The sequence below is a fragment of the Meleagris gallopavo genome, chromosome 5, assembly GCF_000146605.3.
Source record: "Meleagris gallopavo isolate NT-WF06-2002-E0010 breed Aviagen turkey brand Nicholas breeding stock chromosome 5, Turkey_5.1, whole genome shotgun sequence".
Classification (NCBI taxonomy): Eukaryota; Metazoa; Chordata; class Aves; order Galliformes; family Phasianidae; genus Meleagris; species Meleagris gallopavo.
In genome coordinates, this window is record NC_015015.2 from 33,702,817 (window position 1) to 33,718,343 (window position 15,527).

The 15,527-nt window shown below is 34.7% G+C and overlaps 1 protein-coding gene across 1 annotated transcript in view; it reads left to right on the plus strand.

Annotated features, from left to right (window-relative positions):
* The window catches only part of ARHGAP5 (Rho GTPase activating protein 5), a 39,822-nt gene that overhangs the window by 15,924 nt on the left and 8,371 nt on the right, over window positions 1-15,527 (plus strand). Inside the window, exons 3-5 of the mRNA XM_010711661.3 lie at window positions 10,394-10,471; window positions 11,810-11,941; window positions 13,748-13,853. Of these exons, the coding sequence (XP_010709963.1) occupies window positions 10,394-10,471; window positions 11,810-11,941; window positions 13,748-13,853 (316 nt within the window). The remainder of the gene's footprint in view (window positions 1-10,393; window positions 10,472-11,809; window positions 11,942-13,747; window positions 13,854-15,527) is intronic.

Sequence of the window (15,527 nt, forward strand, 5' to 3'; positions counted from 1 at the left end):
AAAAAAAAGCAACAGTTGGAACCTCAGGTACTGATGTTTTGGGAGTCAGAGATGTAAGTATTAGTCTGTCTTTAGCATTTATCTCTGATTGATCCTTTGCCTGCAGATAAGAGCAGAATTTCCTCCCTTTTGCTTTCACTTTCCCCGCCTCACCCAGGAAAAAATGGAGAAAGAGAAAGAAGAGCAAGGGGTAATAGAGTGGTAGATGATCATTTAATATTTCTTTTGTGATTGCTGTTGTATAGTCAACAAAAGCATAATTTTGAGTGAGTTGTTCTAAGTTTGTGTTATTTAAAAATGCCTTCTTACAGATACTATGTATATGCTGTATTATTCAAACAGGCATTTCACCAGTAAGAAAAGACTTCTTAAAAAAAAATCTATAGAATTTAGAAACAAGATCTTAAATTTGAACGTGATTAGCTTTGTAAGAATACTGTCAACAACAACAACAGAACAAATCCAGGCCTAATGAAAATTTCTTTGAAGTAATGCTGTTTGATACCTTGACTTTGTGGTAGATTTTTAAAAGAAAATCTATTATTTCTCTGAAAGTATTCTTTTTACTAGCTTATAGAATGGAATAGAATGGAAGTGTGATTAGTTGTCTTTTTTACACATAATCATCAGACTTAAGCACTCAGTCAATTTAACACTTTTTTTTTTTTCTCTAATGATCTATCTCTGTAAGATAAGATGTTTAGTTAAACTGCTGTTGGGTTCAAAATAAGCAGGGCTTCTCAAAAGTGTTAATCATTTCGTGAAAATGGATCAAAACCTTTATTTTTGATCTTTAACAGTTTTTCTTCTACGGATTCTCTGTAAGTAGATTTGGTTGATTTTTCAACTCTCATACTTGGCTGTGGGAATTTCATTTTTAGTGTATGTTATTTTTATGTTAGGTTAATATCCAGTAGGTATCTGATGAGGTTCAGACCATGTGTTGTAGTTCTCGCACAGCTTTCTCTTTGGATAGAATCTATTTTTGCCTTCAAGGGGTATTAAGGGGAAATTAAAATTTCACTTGTGTTGCTCAAGTCCTCTGCTGAAGTAGTCCCAGAGTTGATGATGCATGTCTGTCTGGTAGAAGGTTCCACAAATACAGTTTTGGAGATGATCAGTCCACAGAAGGCAGGTCAAGATCTATTAGCTTCAGTCTAGAGTCGGGAGTTTCCAATAGGTAAAGTTACTGTATCAGCTGTTTGGCCCTGGGGAGTCCTGCAGTGATTCAGCTGTCTCTTAGCAAGTACTATTAGTAGTAACTGGTCCTTCAGATGCACCAGTACTGATGATGATCATCTTTCTTTTTAATCAAGAGCTGTATTCTAGCTCTGCTTGAAGGAAACTAGTCAGTATGTTTCCTTCTTTTACATACATAGAGGGCATAACTGCTTAGCTTTTCCCTTTAAGATATTTCATTGTGTTCAGCTCCTTCTCTTTGTATTATCAAATTTAATTTGCATCATGGCTGAATTGTATTTTTTTTTTCTAATGAAGATAGAGCTAACCTCAAATTGAAGGGCCAGCTTCAATTTTTAATGTATCCTCCTTCTGCCTCATGAAATGATACAAGATGGTGCTTTCTACTTAATTTCTAAACTGTCCCTGAGGCAAAAAGTACCGAGTGTAGAACAGAGTTTTCTCTGTTTTACTTTGGATGCTCTGATAAGATCAGCAAGTGTTCTTGAAGATCCCAATGTAAACATTAAAGAATTGAGAGCATGCAGAAAATGTGTTCAAATTTTTCTGTCTTATCATGCTGTTCTAAAATGTTCTCACAGTGTTTAAAAAAAAAAAAGAAAAAGTGTGCATCAGTGGAAGAGGAACAGTTTGGAAAAAACTAAAGTAAATCCAAGAGCTGAAAAATTCTGGCCTTTTCTAACTCAACAGATTTTTTTATCTGAAGGAGCCATAAAATCCTGTCAGGATAAAGGTAGCTCAGGTGAAGATAGGGGATCTTAACTCAATGTCTAGGTGTTTAAATACCTACATCTGAAAATATTTTCTGTGTGTTCCTGTTAGGTTGATATTTTCCAGCTAGAATTTTAAGTCCACAGTGATTTAACTGTAAGGAGGCAAATAACATCTGTTTAAAAAAAAAAAAAAATCTGGGACTTGATTTTTTATTTTTACGTTTACTTTACTTACTATATTAATAAGTATAGAGTAGTAGAGTAGTAGTAGTAGTAGTAGTACGTATATACTATATAGTAGTACGTTAGTTAACTACTACTAGTAGTTATTACGTAGTTTTACGTTCGTTAGTTGTTACGTTAGTTAGTTAACGTTAACGTTAACGTTAACGTAACGTTAACGTTAACGTTAACGTTAACGTACGTAGTAGTAAGTAACGTAAGTAAGTAACGTAATAATAATAATAATAATAATATATATATTTTTTTTTTAAACTTGCCTTTATAGCATTTAAAGTAGAAACTGAGGGAGTGAAGTAGTTAATGCTAGAGCATTAACTGTAACCTTTTTATGTGAAGGTAAAAGGTTACCTGTAACCTTTTACAGACTGTGTAAGCCCTTTTATATTGTTGGTGACATAACATTACTTACAAGCTGCTAGTGTTTGTGTTCTTTTACCTCTGTCACGTTCTTATTAAAGCACTATGTAACTTGCTTTTGAGGGCAGCTATTTAAATAGACTTTTTGACATTAGTAGTTATTTTCAGTTGAGGGCTTCCAAAAGAAGGTTTTGAGGATGCAATGCTTCTGGTTCATTTTGTTGCTTTCCCCTGTTTGAATGAATAGAAAGTCATTTTGTTTCATCACTTAAAATAAAATTATGAAGTATATTGGTGTTCTGCAGACTAGATTTATGTACACAGCAGAGAAGCATTGATAATATCAAAACTAAGTTGAGTTTAGATTTTTAAGAAAGTTGTTGTGACTGTTTTTCTGTAGAGCTAGTGTTGCTATGGTAAGATGTAGGAGAAAAAATAACTTCTTTATTATTTTTTAAATTCTATCCAATGTAGACAGTTATGTCTTTTAGTATATTGTATTTTTTCTTAGCATAGACAGCAAAGTTGAGACAATTTTTGAATCTCAATTGTTTTAATAGAATGAATGCACTTCCCTGTAACAATTGTCATATGGAGAGTTAAGGAGGATATTCTATAATATTTGTACAGTACATGACTTCTGCAGAGCTGCCCAGGTTCAGAAGTAGTCAGTTTTATTTGAAAGAGAAGAACACAGTTTTGTGAAGGCGACGTCAACAAAAAAAGTTATTATTGGCTCATTGTTGGTGGCACGATTGAATTTTATATTGCAAAAGCACATAAAGTGATGTTAAATACTAGTTCTGTTCTAAGATTTAAACGTAGAACATTGTGTTTATTGTGATTATGGCAGGCTCATAGCTTGGGTGTTTTGCTGTAATGATGTACGTTTTTATGCTATTTTACATGTCTCCAATTTATTTACAAGGACTGTTTATCTATGTGTTATCCAACACATACATCCATACACTTTTATTGATTATTTGTAAGTTTCCTGGACTTACAATCATCTGTACTAAAATTTCGTGCTAACATATCAAGTACATCAGTGGGTTTTTTTAATATTTAGGTATTGCTTTAAAGTGTTGTGGATTTTTTTTTGTATGTATTGTTAAATGATAAGTGAAAAGTTTGATAAAAATTACATTTCAGTCTGTTTACTAATAAGGAGAAATCAAATCAGTATTATGAAAACTAACACAGTTTGCAATTTAATGCATGTAGTGCTTGACTTTATGCAGCTCTAATAATAATAACGTAATGTACTGTGTGTTTTTTCTTTGGGTTTTCAATTATAAAAAATCATTGTAGAATATTAGTATGTGCTTAATTGATAAGGTTATTAATTTTAAATTCAATACTTAATAAAAAACCAATAATGTTGCTATGGTGTTAACTACACATGAAGCCATAAAGGAAAGAGGTTAGTATGTATTGTAATAATTTATTAAGTTACTCAGTATATGTGAGACATTGATTGGAACAAAGTAGTGTGAGTCGATTTGATTGAGCCACATCTCTTACTGTCTTGAATGATCTCTTCGGAGAGCTACAGTTGAAATCAGAAATTGTGTATTTGGAAAATAATTACAGCTTTTTTTATTTATATGTTTTTGCTTAAGTCTTGGAGTTAGAATGAGTAAAGGAATGTTGTCTTCCATGAATTATACCCAGATTTTTTGCACTTAATCTGCCACTAGGCCAGATTTTTATACTAAAAGCAGACAATGCAATATTTGTCTTCTGAGAATGAGGATAGTGAATAAATAGGCAAAGAGCTGTATGAGAGAATGAGTCAGTGGAGCCACATGAGGTAAAAAGGCTGGCATATCATTGGAATCTAATGGCTACAAAATCCATAAATTCAAGACGATTTCTCTCTCTTATTCAAATGGCTTGGGAGAGCTAGAGGCTTTTAGAGGTCTATTCTGTTGAACAGAGAAACAAAATGGGTAAGGGCCATTCCGTTAACCCTGGTGTGTGGACCCAACATTCTAAGTGTTGTTTAATAAAAAGCAACATAATAGCCAGTAAGTTCTGAAGATCCTCTCATGCTGCATGCTTCTGCCACTTCTTTTGTGGGTGCTTGTTAGATCTTTACCTGAATCGGTGCAGTTCACCGACTTGGCAAAAGTGGACTGGGGACTGCTGGTTAGTATTACATCTGGTAAATTAAGGTTCAAATATGTGTCAATACAGGTGCAAGGCAGGGAGCAGGACTCTGCACATATGAGTAGAGCAAGGGAAGGATGGGAAGGATGACTGATGAAGCAGGGAACTAGGCAAGTTTTTCAGTCATAATGATCAGCCAAGTTGGCTTAGCTACTCACAAATCTATGTATGTAAAAAGAACATTTATAGACCATGATTCTGGACAGTAATAGAGTTAAATAGCCCTGTAGTGCAACTTGAACCCTCTTCAAGGTTATGAATCACCCTTAACTGGGAGTTGCAGTTAATACATTCAAGGCCAGGACTTCTATTCTGGGAGATGTAGACGAAGAAAGAATGGGACAACAGGAACCTTGTGGAATTCAGCGAGGACACATGCAGAGACTAAGTTCTTGCAGTGGTAATGCTGAGGACTTGGCTTGGCTGGATAGCAGTTGAAGGGCCCTGATGGTAAGCAGACTAAGCACATGTCAGTAGTGCATCCTGCTAGCAGTGATGGCTGAGGATGTATTGGACTGTCTCAAGAGAAGGATAGGTAATAAATCAATAGAAGTGGTTATTCCTCTTTACTCAGCCCATGTTAGGCCTTATCGGAAGTACTACCAAAATAAAATGAAACAAACTTGAGTGAGTGTAGCGGAAAGAAAGTCAAGGGCTAGAGCTCATAGCCTGTAAGGAGAGGCAATGGGAACTGGGTTGATTCATCTTTGAGAAAATGGCTAAGAAGTTATTTAAAAGTATCTTTCTCATGCCTATAGGAATCCTGAGATGATACAACAAAGCTAAAGTACTGAAGTACATGGCAGGAGAACTAGAAACAACGATCATTAAAATTGGAGGTTTAAAGTAGGTAAGAAAATGTTTCCTCTGAGGATTATTTGAACATTGGAACCACTGTTCAAATGGTGATCAAAGATCTTGATCACTCTCTGTCCTTGGAGGTATTAAAAATCAGACTAGACAAAGATCTACCAACTTAATCTGAGTTTAGCATTGCCCTGTGTTTGAGTAGGAGGTTGGCGTAGATGAGCTCCTGAGCTCCCTTAAAACCAGAGTGATTCCATGGTCACTTCAAAATCGACATAGGAAGTTTCAGTACTGACGATGTTGTACACCAGTTTAAGCTTTGCAACTTTGGAATTAATTAGCAGCAGGGAAACTGTCCAACTCAAGAAGAGGGGAAAACAGGCATCAGTTGTTTCTTCTGATGGAAGACCGACTACCAGACAGATGGAGGAGGAGCACGTGTGTTAATTTATTAGTGTTTGAGAATAATTGAGAACTGTAAACAAATATGTTATGAAATGTTCATAAACACATGTTGTACACTTGAGTTATATTGATAATTAAGGTGTATCTTCAAAGTAAACATCATGAGAATTGTGTAAAGAATTTCTAAACAATGCAGATAAGACTAAGACATTGATGTCTTGCGGAGTGCCTCCAGTTATACAGTAGCTCTTATTCCCCTACCTTCCTCTATGTTCACAGTGATCAAAGGTATTGTGTCTTCATATCTAACCCATATTTAATGAAGTAAAGACCATTCCTACCCTTTATTTGACGCGCACAGAAAAAGTGAATTACTGTCTCTCATCATCTTAATTGAAGTATTTTCTTCTTTATTTTTAAATGTCAGACTATGAAATGATTGAGTAACTTTTTATGAAGTAATTTAGTACTTGTTTAATGATTGGTTTATGAAAATTACAGAACTATTCAGCATTGGATGAGAGTTTTCTATTTTTGAAACTTCATAAAAGTACTGAAATTTTTTTTATACTGCTTACTTTCTATTAAATATTTCAATGTCTTATACATTATTACAAAAAACACTTAAACATTTGTTTTTGGTTCTTTTTTTGAATTTGTGAATTGAATGTCATGAGTCTTTATATAACAGTGCTAATGTGTACAGATTAGGAGTACTGTAAATGAAGAATTTTAAATGTATTTAAAGCAGTTTAGTGCTAGACTTTTCTTACTAGAAAATAATTTGTAGTCTTTGCTTTGTACTCACATACACTGTTGGGATACAAATTCTGGATGAGTGAGGTGGAGATTCCTTTAGTCCTGTGTAGTCTATATAGCATAGGGATTGAGCATAGTTACGCTAGGTCAATCTGTGGAATAAAATTATGGCATGATACAGATCACAGAATTTACAAAGGTAACTGTAAGAGTGATTATCTTGGCTGCTATAGTTGCAAATGATTCCTAAAAAAATTCAGTTGGTCACTGTAGGGGAAAGAATTAAACTGTGAAGAAGATGACTTGCTGTGATTAAATGGCATGTGTTCAGAGATGTAGACAGTACAGTGATACTGAGAACCTGGCTACAGTTGCCAAGTTGGCAGATACTGTGTGACTCTTAGGCAAGCTAAATATTGGTATAGCTGTTGTCACTCAAGCGAAGTCTTTAAAATCATCGTAGAAGCTGTCTAAAAACATTAACTCTCAGTACTTGGTATCAAAGAAGGAGGAAGAATTAAAAGAATTAAAAAGAGAGAGAATGAATGGGGAATAAAAACGTACTATTGTATAATTCCATGTGTTGCATTGGTTACAATTGCTATCAATCTGTCTTAAAGTAAAATAGAATTTGTAAAAGAAACAGCATAGAGCAATAATGTTAATTTTTGCACAAAGAAGAGCTAAGCTAATTAGCTAAGAAAACTTCTGAGAAAGGGAAATAAACAAAAAACATGAGTGGTGCTGACAAAGAGTAGAGAACTCCCTGATTTTTAACGCAGAAAAACGGAAAAAAAGATTTCCTGAAAAACTTTAGATCCTGAGCAATAAAACCAGTGTGTTTTCACAATGTGTATTACTGAGTTACAAAACTGCCACAGGTTGTTGTAAAGTCCATATGTAAATGACAAGGAGATTTAGATGAATTTTAATGGAGGATAAATCCTCAAATGGTGATTACAGTTCCTTATGCGAAAATATATGCAAGCCACCATAGATGGGAGGATATATCACAGAAAAACAGCTGTTTTCTTCTCCCTCTGCTCCTACCTCTCCTCAGCCATATACTACTTAATGGGTTGGGAAGTGGATATTGCCCTAGGAGACCTTGTTCTGAAGTTAATGTGTTCTTCAGAGGAAGTGAGAGTCATGGTAGTTAAAATCTAAAACTGATGAACTACAGTGTCGTACTTGAAGACTTAGATGCATCAGACATTACAAACATGTATATCATAGAATCATAGAACGGCCTGGATTGAAAAGGACCTCAAAGATCATCTAGTTTCAACCCCCTGCTATGTGCAGGGTCACCAACGACCAGACCATGCTGCCCAGAGCCACATCCAGCCTTACCTTGAATGCCTCCAGGGATGGGCTATCCACAATCTCCTTGGGCAACCTGTTCTAGTGTATCACCACCCTCTTTGTGAAAAACTTCCTCCTAATATCTAACCTAAATCTCCTATCTTAGTTTAAAACCATTCCTCCTTGTCTTATCACTATAAACTCATGTAAACAGTTGTTCCCTCTCCTGTTTATATGCTCCCTTCAAGGATTGGAAGGTGACACTGAGGTCTCCCTGGAACCTTCTCTTCTCCAAGCTAAAAAATTCCAATTCCCTCAACCTTTCTTCATAGGAGAAGTGCTCCAGCCTTCTGATAATCTTAGTGGCCCTCTTCTGGACCTGCTTTAAGAGCTCCACGTTCTTCCTGTACTGGGGACCCCAGGCCTGGATGCAGTACTCCAGATGGGGCCTCACAAGAGCTGAGTAGAGGAAGCTGATCACCTCTCTCTCCCTGCTGGTCACATCTTTTTTAATGCAGCCAAGGTTATAGTTGGCCTTCTGGGCTGCAAGTGCACACTGCTGGCTCATGTCCAGCTTCTCATCCACCAGCACCTCCAAGTCCTTCTCTGCAGGGCTGCCCTCAAGGAGATCTTCCCCCAGCTTGTATAAATACCTGGGATTGCCCCGGACCAAAAGCAACACCTTGCACTTGGCCTTGTTGAACCCCGTTATGTTCCCATGGGCCCAGTTCTCCAGCAAGAGGAAGTATTTATGTGAGGAATTTAAAAAACTAATTTAGTTAGCTTAATCCAGAATTGCAACAGTTAGCTGCTATTCTTGGAAAATGCTTAATTTCAGTAGATATCTCTTGAAATGTTTCTGAAGTTCTGTACATTATCTTTTTCAGTATCTCAGAGCTATACTTGTCTGAACAAAGAGTTGTCTGCCCTGTGGTAAAATTGAAAGAATAACTACTAAATACTACGACCGAGCATCTCTGTCTCCGCAGCAGCCCAGTTCAAGTATTCAAGATTTAAATACTGCTACTAAACAGTGACTGAATTGGACTTCTCTGAAAATGATATTGTAGCAGATTCAATTCCCTTTCTACAGAAAGAAATTGAATAGTAGTTGGATAAAACACAAAATAGCCTGAGGCTGGAAGAGCTGCAACTGAGAATGCTTCCATATTAAGTGGTCCTAGCTTGTTATCTATCATTGATTTTTTTTTTGGTTATCTTTACTTACAGATTTGGTAAGAGGAGTACAGGGTATTTCTATCGGATAACATTCAGGACACTGTTTTGAAGACAAATTTTAAATCCCTCCAGCTGTGAAAATTATTGAATCCCACCTTCTGCTCTTTGCTACCAGTTTATATCTCCTGATGCTTTTTGATGACATCACAGAACAATGCTCTTGTTTCTTGAGCATTTTCTGTTTTTTCTGTTTAGGTAAATGTTTAGAAGAGAAAACTGTTGGCTATGAAATTGGAAAGCTAAATTAAAGGTTTATTGAAGAAAATAATAGTCAAAACTTACTATGGTAGCTTTGATGGAGCTAGTAAGGAGATATGGGAGTTGTGAAGGAAATTAAGAGGGAAAAATGGAATTAGGAGAGTAATAATCAGTGGTTCGAAGCAGTTAAGTGCATTCTGTGTTTTGACCGTGTTAGCAGGATTCCTAGTGTTTCTCAGTAATGTAAACATTCAGAGTTTATGTGACAGAATTTATCTTGCAGTATTGACCTGATACCGTAAAACGTGTTCATGTACTCGTCTGCAATGGTAGAAAGTCAGGAAATTTCATAGAGCTTTAGAACTTGATTCCTTTTAATTAAACCATGTCCTGCTATGGAGATATACCATATGGATATTTTTGTATCCATAAAGGTGGAGAATTACAGCACAATGTACTGGTTGTCTTCCTTAATGGTTTCCAAATTAACAAAGAAAAAGATGATGGGTAACCACCATTAGCAGGTCAGATCCTTCCGTTTAGTGAGTAGCTGTGGGTAAAACAGATTGCATTATGATAGAATGCATTATCAATGGAGTGGAGCAAGCAAGTAGAGAGTGTGTGTGTGTGTGTGTGCGCATCTGTGTGTTTGAGTATTCATAATAGAGATGTGAATTTTTATTGTAATGTTCTTTACCTGGAATGCCTGCTGCATTTATGACAATTCCGTAACATGTAGTAAGACAAGGTAATAATGAGAATCCTGGAGATCCTCTACTTCCTAACAATCTTTCCACTCCTGACTGACATTAAATGGAGTACTGAACACAAAAATGCAACTGGTATTTCACAGTTTGGAAGTTCTGTATCACTGTAATTGTTAATGTTACTTTTTAGGCACTACATGTGGTTTCTCTGTAAGTACTTATGGCTGACTTTGTTTTGCTCTGTAGTACATTAGCTATTTTTGAATGTATTTTTTTCCTCCTTCTAAGGATTATGTACTGAAGGCCTGTACCGTGTTAGTGGGAATAAAACAGATCAAGACAACATTCAGAAACAGTTTGATCAAGGTAACGACAGATTTCATTATTTAAAGCCAAAAGAACTTGGATTCTCCATGGATTTATAAAATAGTACAGTCAGTGTAAATGAGTTTTACATTCAAACTAATCTCCATAGCACTGAGTGCTTTACTCTTTGGTAGGTTGTATTGATGTAGTCTAGGCTATATGTAACTAACGAAGCTGTGTGTAAACCAAGGATGGGAGAGAATCTTGTAGCTGGTTAAAACTAATTTTGAGTTCTTCCTGTGAAATTTTTAGGTGGCTTTCTAGTTGAATAAATGTGTTTAGATGGAGTACTAACTGCTCCTTATATTAGGATAATAGCGCATGAAGTTCTCAACATTAAGCATCCACTTCTCCTCCCCAAAATGCAGAACTTCTTGACAATTATTTTATTGAAAACTCTCTTGATTAATGTGAATTAACAATTAAATCTTAGTAATTAATCTGTAGTACCACCTCTGTCATGTTGGAATGTATCGAAATATGATTAGCAGAAAAATGTTCATTTGGATTTGTTGAGAGGGTCAGCATTATTTTTCTTCCTGCTTTCTCATTAAATTTATTACATCAACTGACCTTTATAAATGAAAAAAAAAAAACAACACCAAAACAACCATGTTAAAAGTCCTCTTTGGTATTAGTAATGAAATTGAGTTTGTGAAATAGTAAAATTCCTCCTAAATTATAAAGTGAATAAAGGCACATTTTTTAATGACTTATCTGTTTCAGATAATCTGAATATAATGCTAGATTTTCTTATGTCATTGTATTACATGATGTTCTGAGTGGAATGGACGTTTGAAGAGTTTTAAAATTATCTAGTATGACTTTTATCTTGTGTTAAATAAATTAAAATCTCTAAATATAACATATAAAGCTTCTGTTATTTGGGAATCTAGCAGTAGGTTATATGGCCATGTGCAATCACTGGCATGTAGTCTTGTCCTTACTTAAAAGGCCTCGTGGCCATGTAAAAAAGCATCACACAAATTCTGCATATTGATGTACCCTATGCCTTTTTTCAATAAAATTTGGGATGTGGATTTTGAAACTCATTTTTGGGCAGAATTAATTATCAGAACCTGGTTGGTGTCACATAGAAAAGCATTTAAGTCTGCATGGAGAGTCAGACAGTTTTATTTTTTGATCTACTGCTTTCTTAATACTGTCAGACTTTATTTCATGTATGTCAAAGCGATGGCAGTTTACTCACTGGTTCACTCTGTTTTTGACAAATGCTAGGCAAGGTTTTCACTTTCAGTGTTTTAAATAAATAAATTCTTTCATAAAAAATATTTTGAAGAATCATAATTGTAAACTGCTTTTAATTTTGTCTTACAGATCATAGTATCAGTCTAGAGTCTATGGAAGTGACAGTAAATGCTGTGGCTGGAGCTCTTAAAGCTTTTTTTGCAGATCTGCCAGATCCATTAATTCCTTACTCTTTGCATCAAGAGTTGTTAGAAGCATCAAGTAAGTAAAGAGAATATTGTCTTGATTGTATTTTTTTCACAATATTTATCGTTATTGCAGTTTTTAATTCACTGTAAGTTAAAAAGGCTTGCTGCACTGACTTTTTAATTGCTTAGGTGTGCTATTTTTTTTAATGTTCTTTAAAATTAACAGAATTATATGATGAGAACAGAATTATATGATTACATTAGTTATTATAAATAAATTGTAGTCTGTTATTTCTCCTCTATGTAGGAAATTTAATTGGAGGAATCTCTTTTTTTCCTGTTACTAGCACTGCAATAGTAGCACTTGGAAATGTATCGTAGTTATTTACAAGTGTGGAAGAAAGCATATCTTGATTTCATAATGTCTTACATTCAGAATAGGCTTTAGAAGTTGCATGTCTGTGGAGCATTATGGTGAATCTGACATTTTTTTCAAATTATTTTTGAAGTGTGGGATGAAAAGGTTAATTGTGTTTACAAATGTTTCAAACTTGAAAATGTGACTACATGGTTCCCTTTTTAAAGAATATCTTTCTTGGGATCAATTTGGGCAATTGGACTGGCAGCAAACTGTTTTAGGAAAGCACTACACATTTTTGCCATGTTTTTTTTTAAATGAAAATATGTCAATATTGCTGAAAGCCTAAGGCTTCAACCTAGACTTGGTTAGTGTATATTACAGTAGAAATTTTGTATTTTTGGATGACATCTATAGGCATGTTATTTGATATTTTCACTTTAATTTTCAGGCAAATCCCTTGTATAGTGTTTTTTTTCTTACCAATTTATGATTTTCCAAGCTGAGTGGGACAAGTGGGACATTCTTTTGACTACGTATTACTAATAAATTATGTATTACTGTAGCATACTAGGCTTAAATAGGAATTGAAGTCTTTCTATTGAAACAAACCTTTCTACACAGTAGAATATGGCAAAAATGTGAATGTGTGTAACAACAGCTTATGAAAAATCATTTTGAGAGTGGAAACTAGAGTTCTTTAATACTTGAATAATTGTTTGTGTAGTATGGATTCATGTAATTCTCACACCATTGTTAACAATTTTATTGCAAGAGAGTCATTATCACCAACTTTTCCACTGTAAAACTGTATTCTGGAATTCCATTTATGTTGATGGATCCTAAGATAACTGAACCCAACTGCAAGTTTATTTCAAATTTTAAGCCATGTCAGCTGCTTGCTGTATGTAATTTGATGTCACAAGTGCACTTATTTGTTGTACATTTCTATAATCCATATTTTTTTTCTTAGTCCTTTTCCTATTGCTTGCTTCCTCTTAAAACAGAAATAATACCCATTGAACCTGTGAAAATTTGTGTTAAAGTAGCTGCACCAGGCTTATAATAATTTTTTATTATTTGACTGGTAGCTTAAGATTTTATAACTTCATGAAAATGTCTTTCATCCCCCAAAACTCTGTGAAACTATAGTCTGTATAAATCTTACGTGTTAAGAACATTTTGCAAGCAATGGGAAATCTTACAGATTTCCCTGTCTCGTTGTTAGCCGTATACAAGCCAACAAGTTGATCAAGATGGTCTGTTAAGAAGACTGTTAAATAGAAATAAATGATTCCATCTAAAAACAGAAAAACATTTTTTGTATTTAGATAGTTTCCACTTTATTATGGAAAGGTAATTCTTTGTAATAATACATGTAAATAGGAATTTTATTGAGTATTTTCTCACTTTCTGTTTCTCTGTAGATATCTGTGCTTCTTATAGTTAGAAAAAGACTTAGCAACACTTTATTCGGTATTTCTTTCTAAATGTATGAGAAAATGTCACTTATTTCTATAGAGATCCTGGATAAGACAGAACGGCTACATGAATTAAAAGAAATTGTGAAGAAGTTCCACCCAGTGAACTATGATGTCTTCAAATACGTGATAACACATCTGAACAGGTTTAGTATTTTTCTACTAAAATTCTGTTTAAGTTTTAACATCAAAAAAACCCAACCTATTAGAATTGAAAATGTCATGCTGCATTTCTCCTCTGTTAGTATAATGTTGAAAGTGGAAATTAAAAATTATGAATTAGACATTGATATATTATGATGCCTGATTTAATTGATGCATAGATATCTACCATCACAGCTACTGTAGAGATGTAAAAATGATATCTGTATAGAACAAAATAACTTCACAGAGCCAGTATGTACAATAGCTGCAGACCTCTTTTCTAAGGAAGCAGCTGTTAATGTTGTAGACTAATACAGATTTAAAGGAACATGGAGGTTATGTGGCCTATTCCCTACCTATTAAAGCAAGATCAGCTTATGCCTCTAAAATGTAGCAAGCAGAACTTCTGCTGAATAATTAAAATGTAGAATAAAATGAATTGCTTCCTAAATCTTGCCTCTTGCATAGAAATGTAATTTTTTGTGTTTTTAAATTTAATTTACTGATCTTTTATTTGTCCAAGTGTACAATATTCGCTCATAAAAAGATTAGCTTGCTCATGTTTCTTACTCAGCAAAACTCTAGGTGATTCTCTGAAATCCACTCAGTAAGATGGCTAACAACATTATTAAAAGACATAATAAACATTTAGTCACAGCTAAAATAACTAATTTTTTTTTCCTAGACAAATCTTTGTTTCCCAGTACTGTACTATTGCTTGTGATTTTTTTTTTAAATTATTTTTATTTATTTATTTATTTTTAAGACAGAACAGCAGAATTGTTGAGATTATAAGGGGCTTCTCAAGATTTAGTGCACCTCTCTTGCTGTGGTAGGATCTGCAATAACAGACTGCCTGGGATGATGTGCAGTTGGGTTTTGAGTATCTCTAACAATGGAGACTCCACAACCTCTCTAGGCAACTTGCTAGTGTGCAATCACCCTGACAATAAATTTTTAAAATAAATAATTTTTATTTTATTATTAATTTATTTTACAAATTAAAATAAATTTTAAAAAATGAGGGTTTTTTGTTGTAAAAAGTGATTTTTGTGTTCAGACAGAATCTCATGTGTTTCAGTTTGTATCTTCTTGTATCTTGTCCTGTCACTGCGTGCCACTCAGAATTCTTGGTCTATCTTTTTTGCACTCTCCTATCAGATACTTAAATAAGATTATCTCTGGGCTTTTCCAGAGTAAGTAGTCCCAGTTGCTCAGTCTTTCCTCATTTGAGGGATCTTCTGTCTTTTGCTCCTTCATTGGGCTCTTTCGAGTATGTCCACCTCTCTCCTGTATTGTAGAGGCCAGAGCGGAGTCTGGATACCTGAAGTGCAGTGCAGAGTAGAGGGGAGAGAGAACTTCCCTTGGCCTACTGCCATCACTTGTCCTAATGTAGGCCAGGTTTGCCTACATTGTGTTCAGTGTATTGCCCACAAATACTGTCCTTCCTCTACAGTGGTGTTTTTCAGCCAGCTGGATAATTTTCTGTATATACCGTAGGCTTTTCGTGATCTTTTAAAAGTGCCTGCAAAGCAATTTACAGTCTGACTTGGGGCTTCTAGTATAGGGGGTTGAAATGAGACTTTTTAAACTCCCTATGTAGTCAGTGAAATCAGACTTCTTTTTTATGCGTTCTCCATTGCTGTGTGGAAGGAGTCTTCTTATTCTGGGTCATA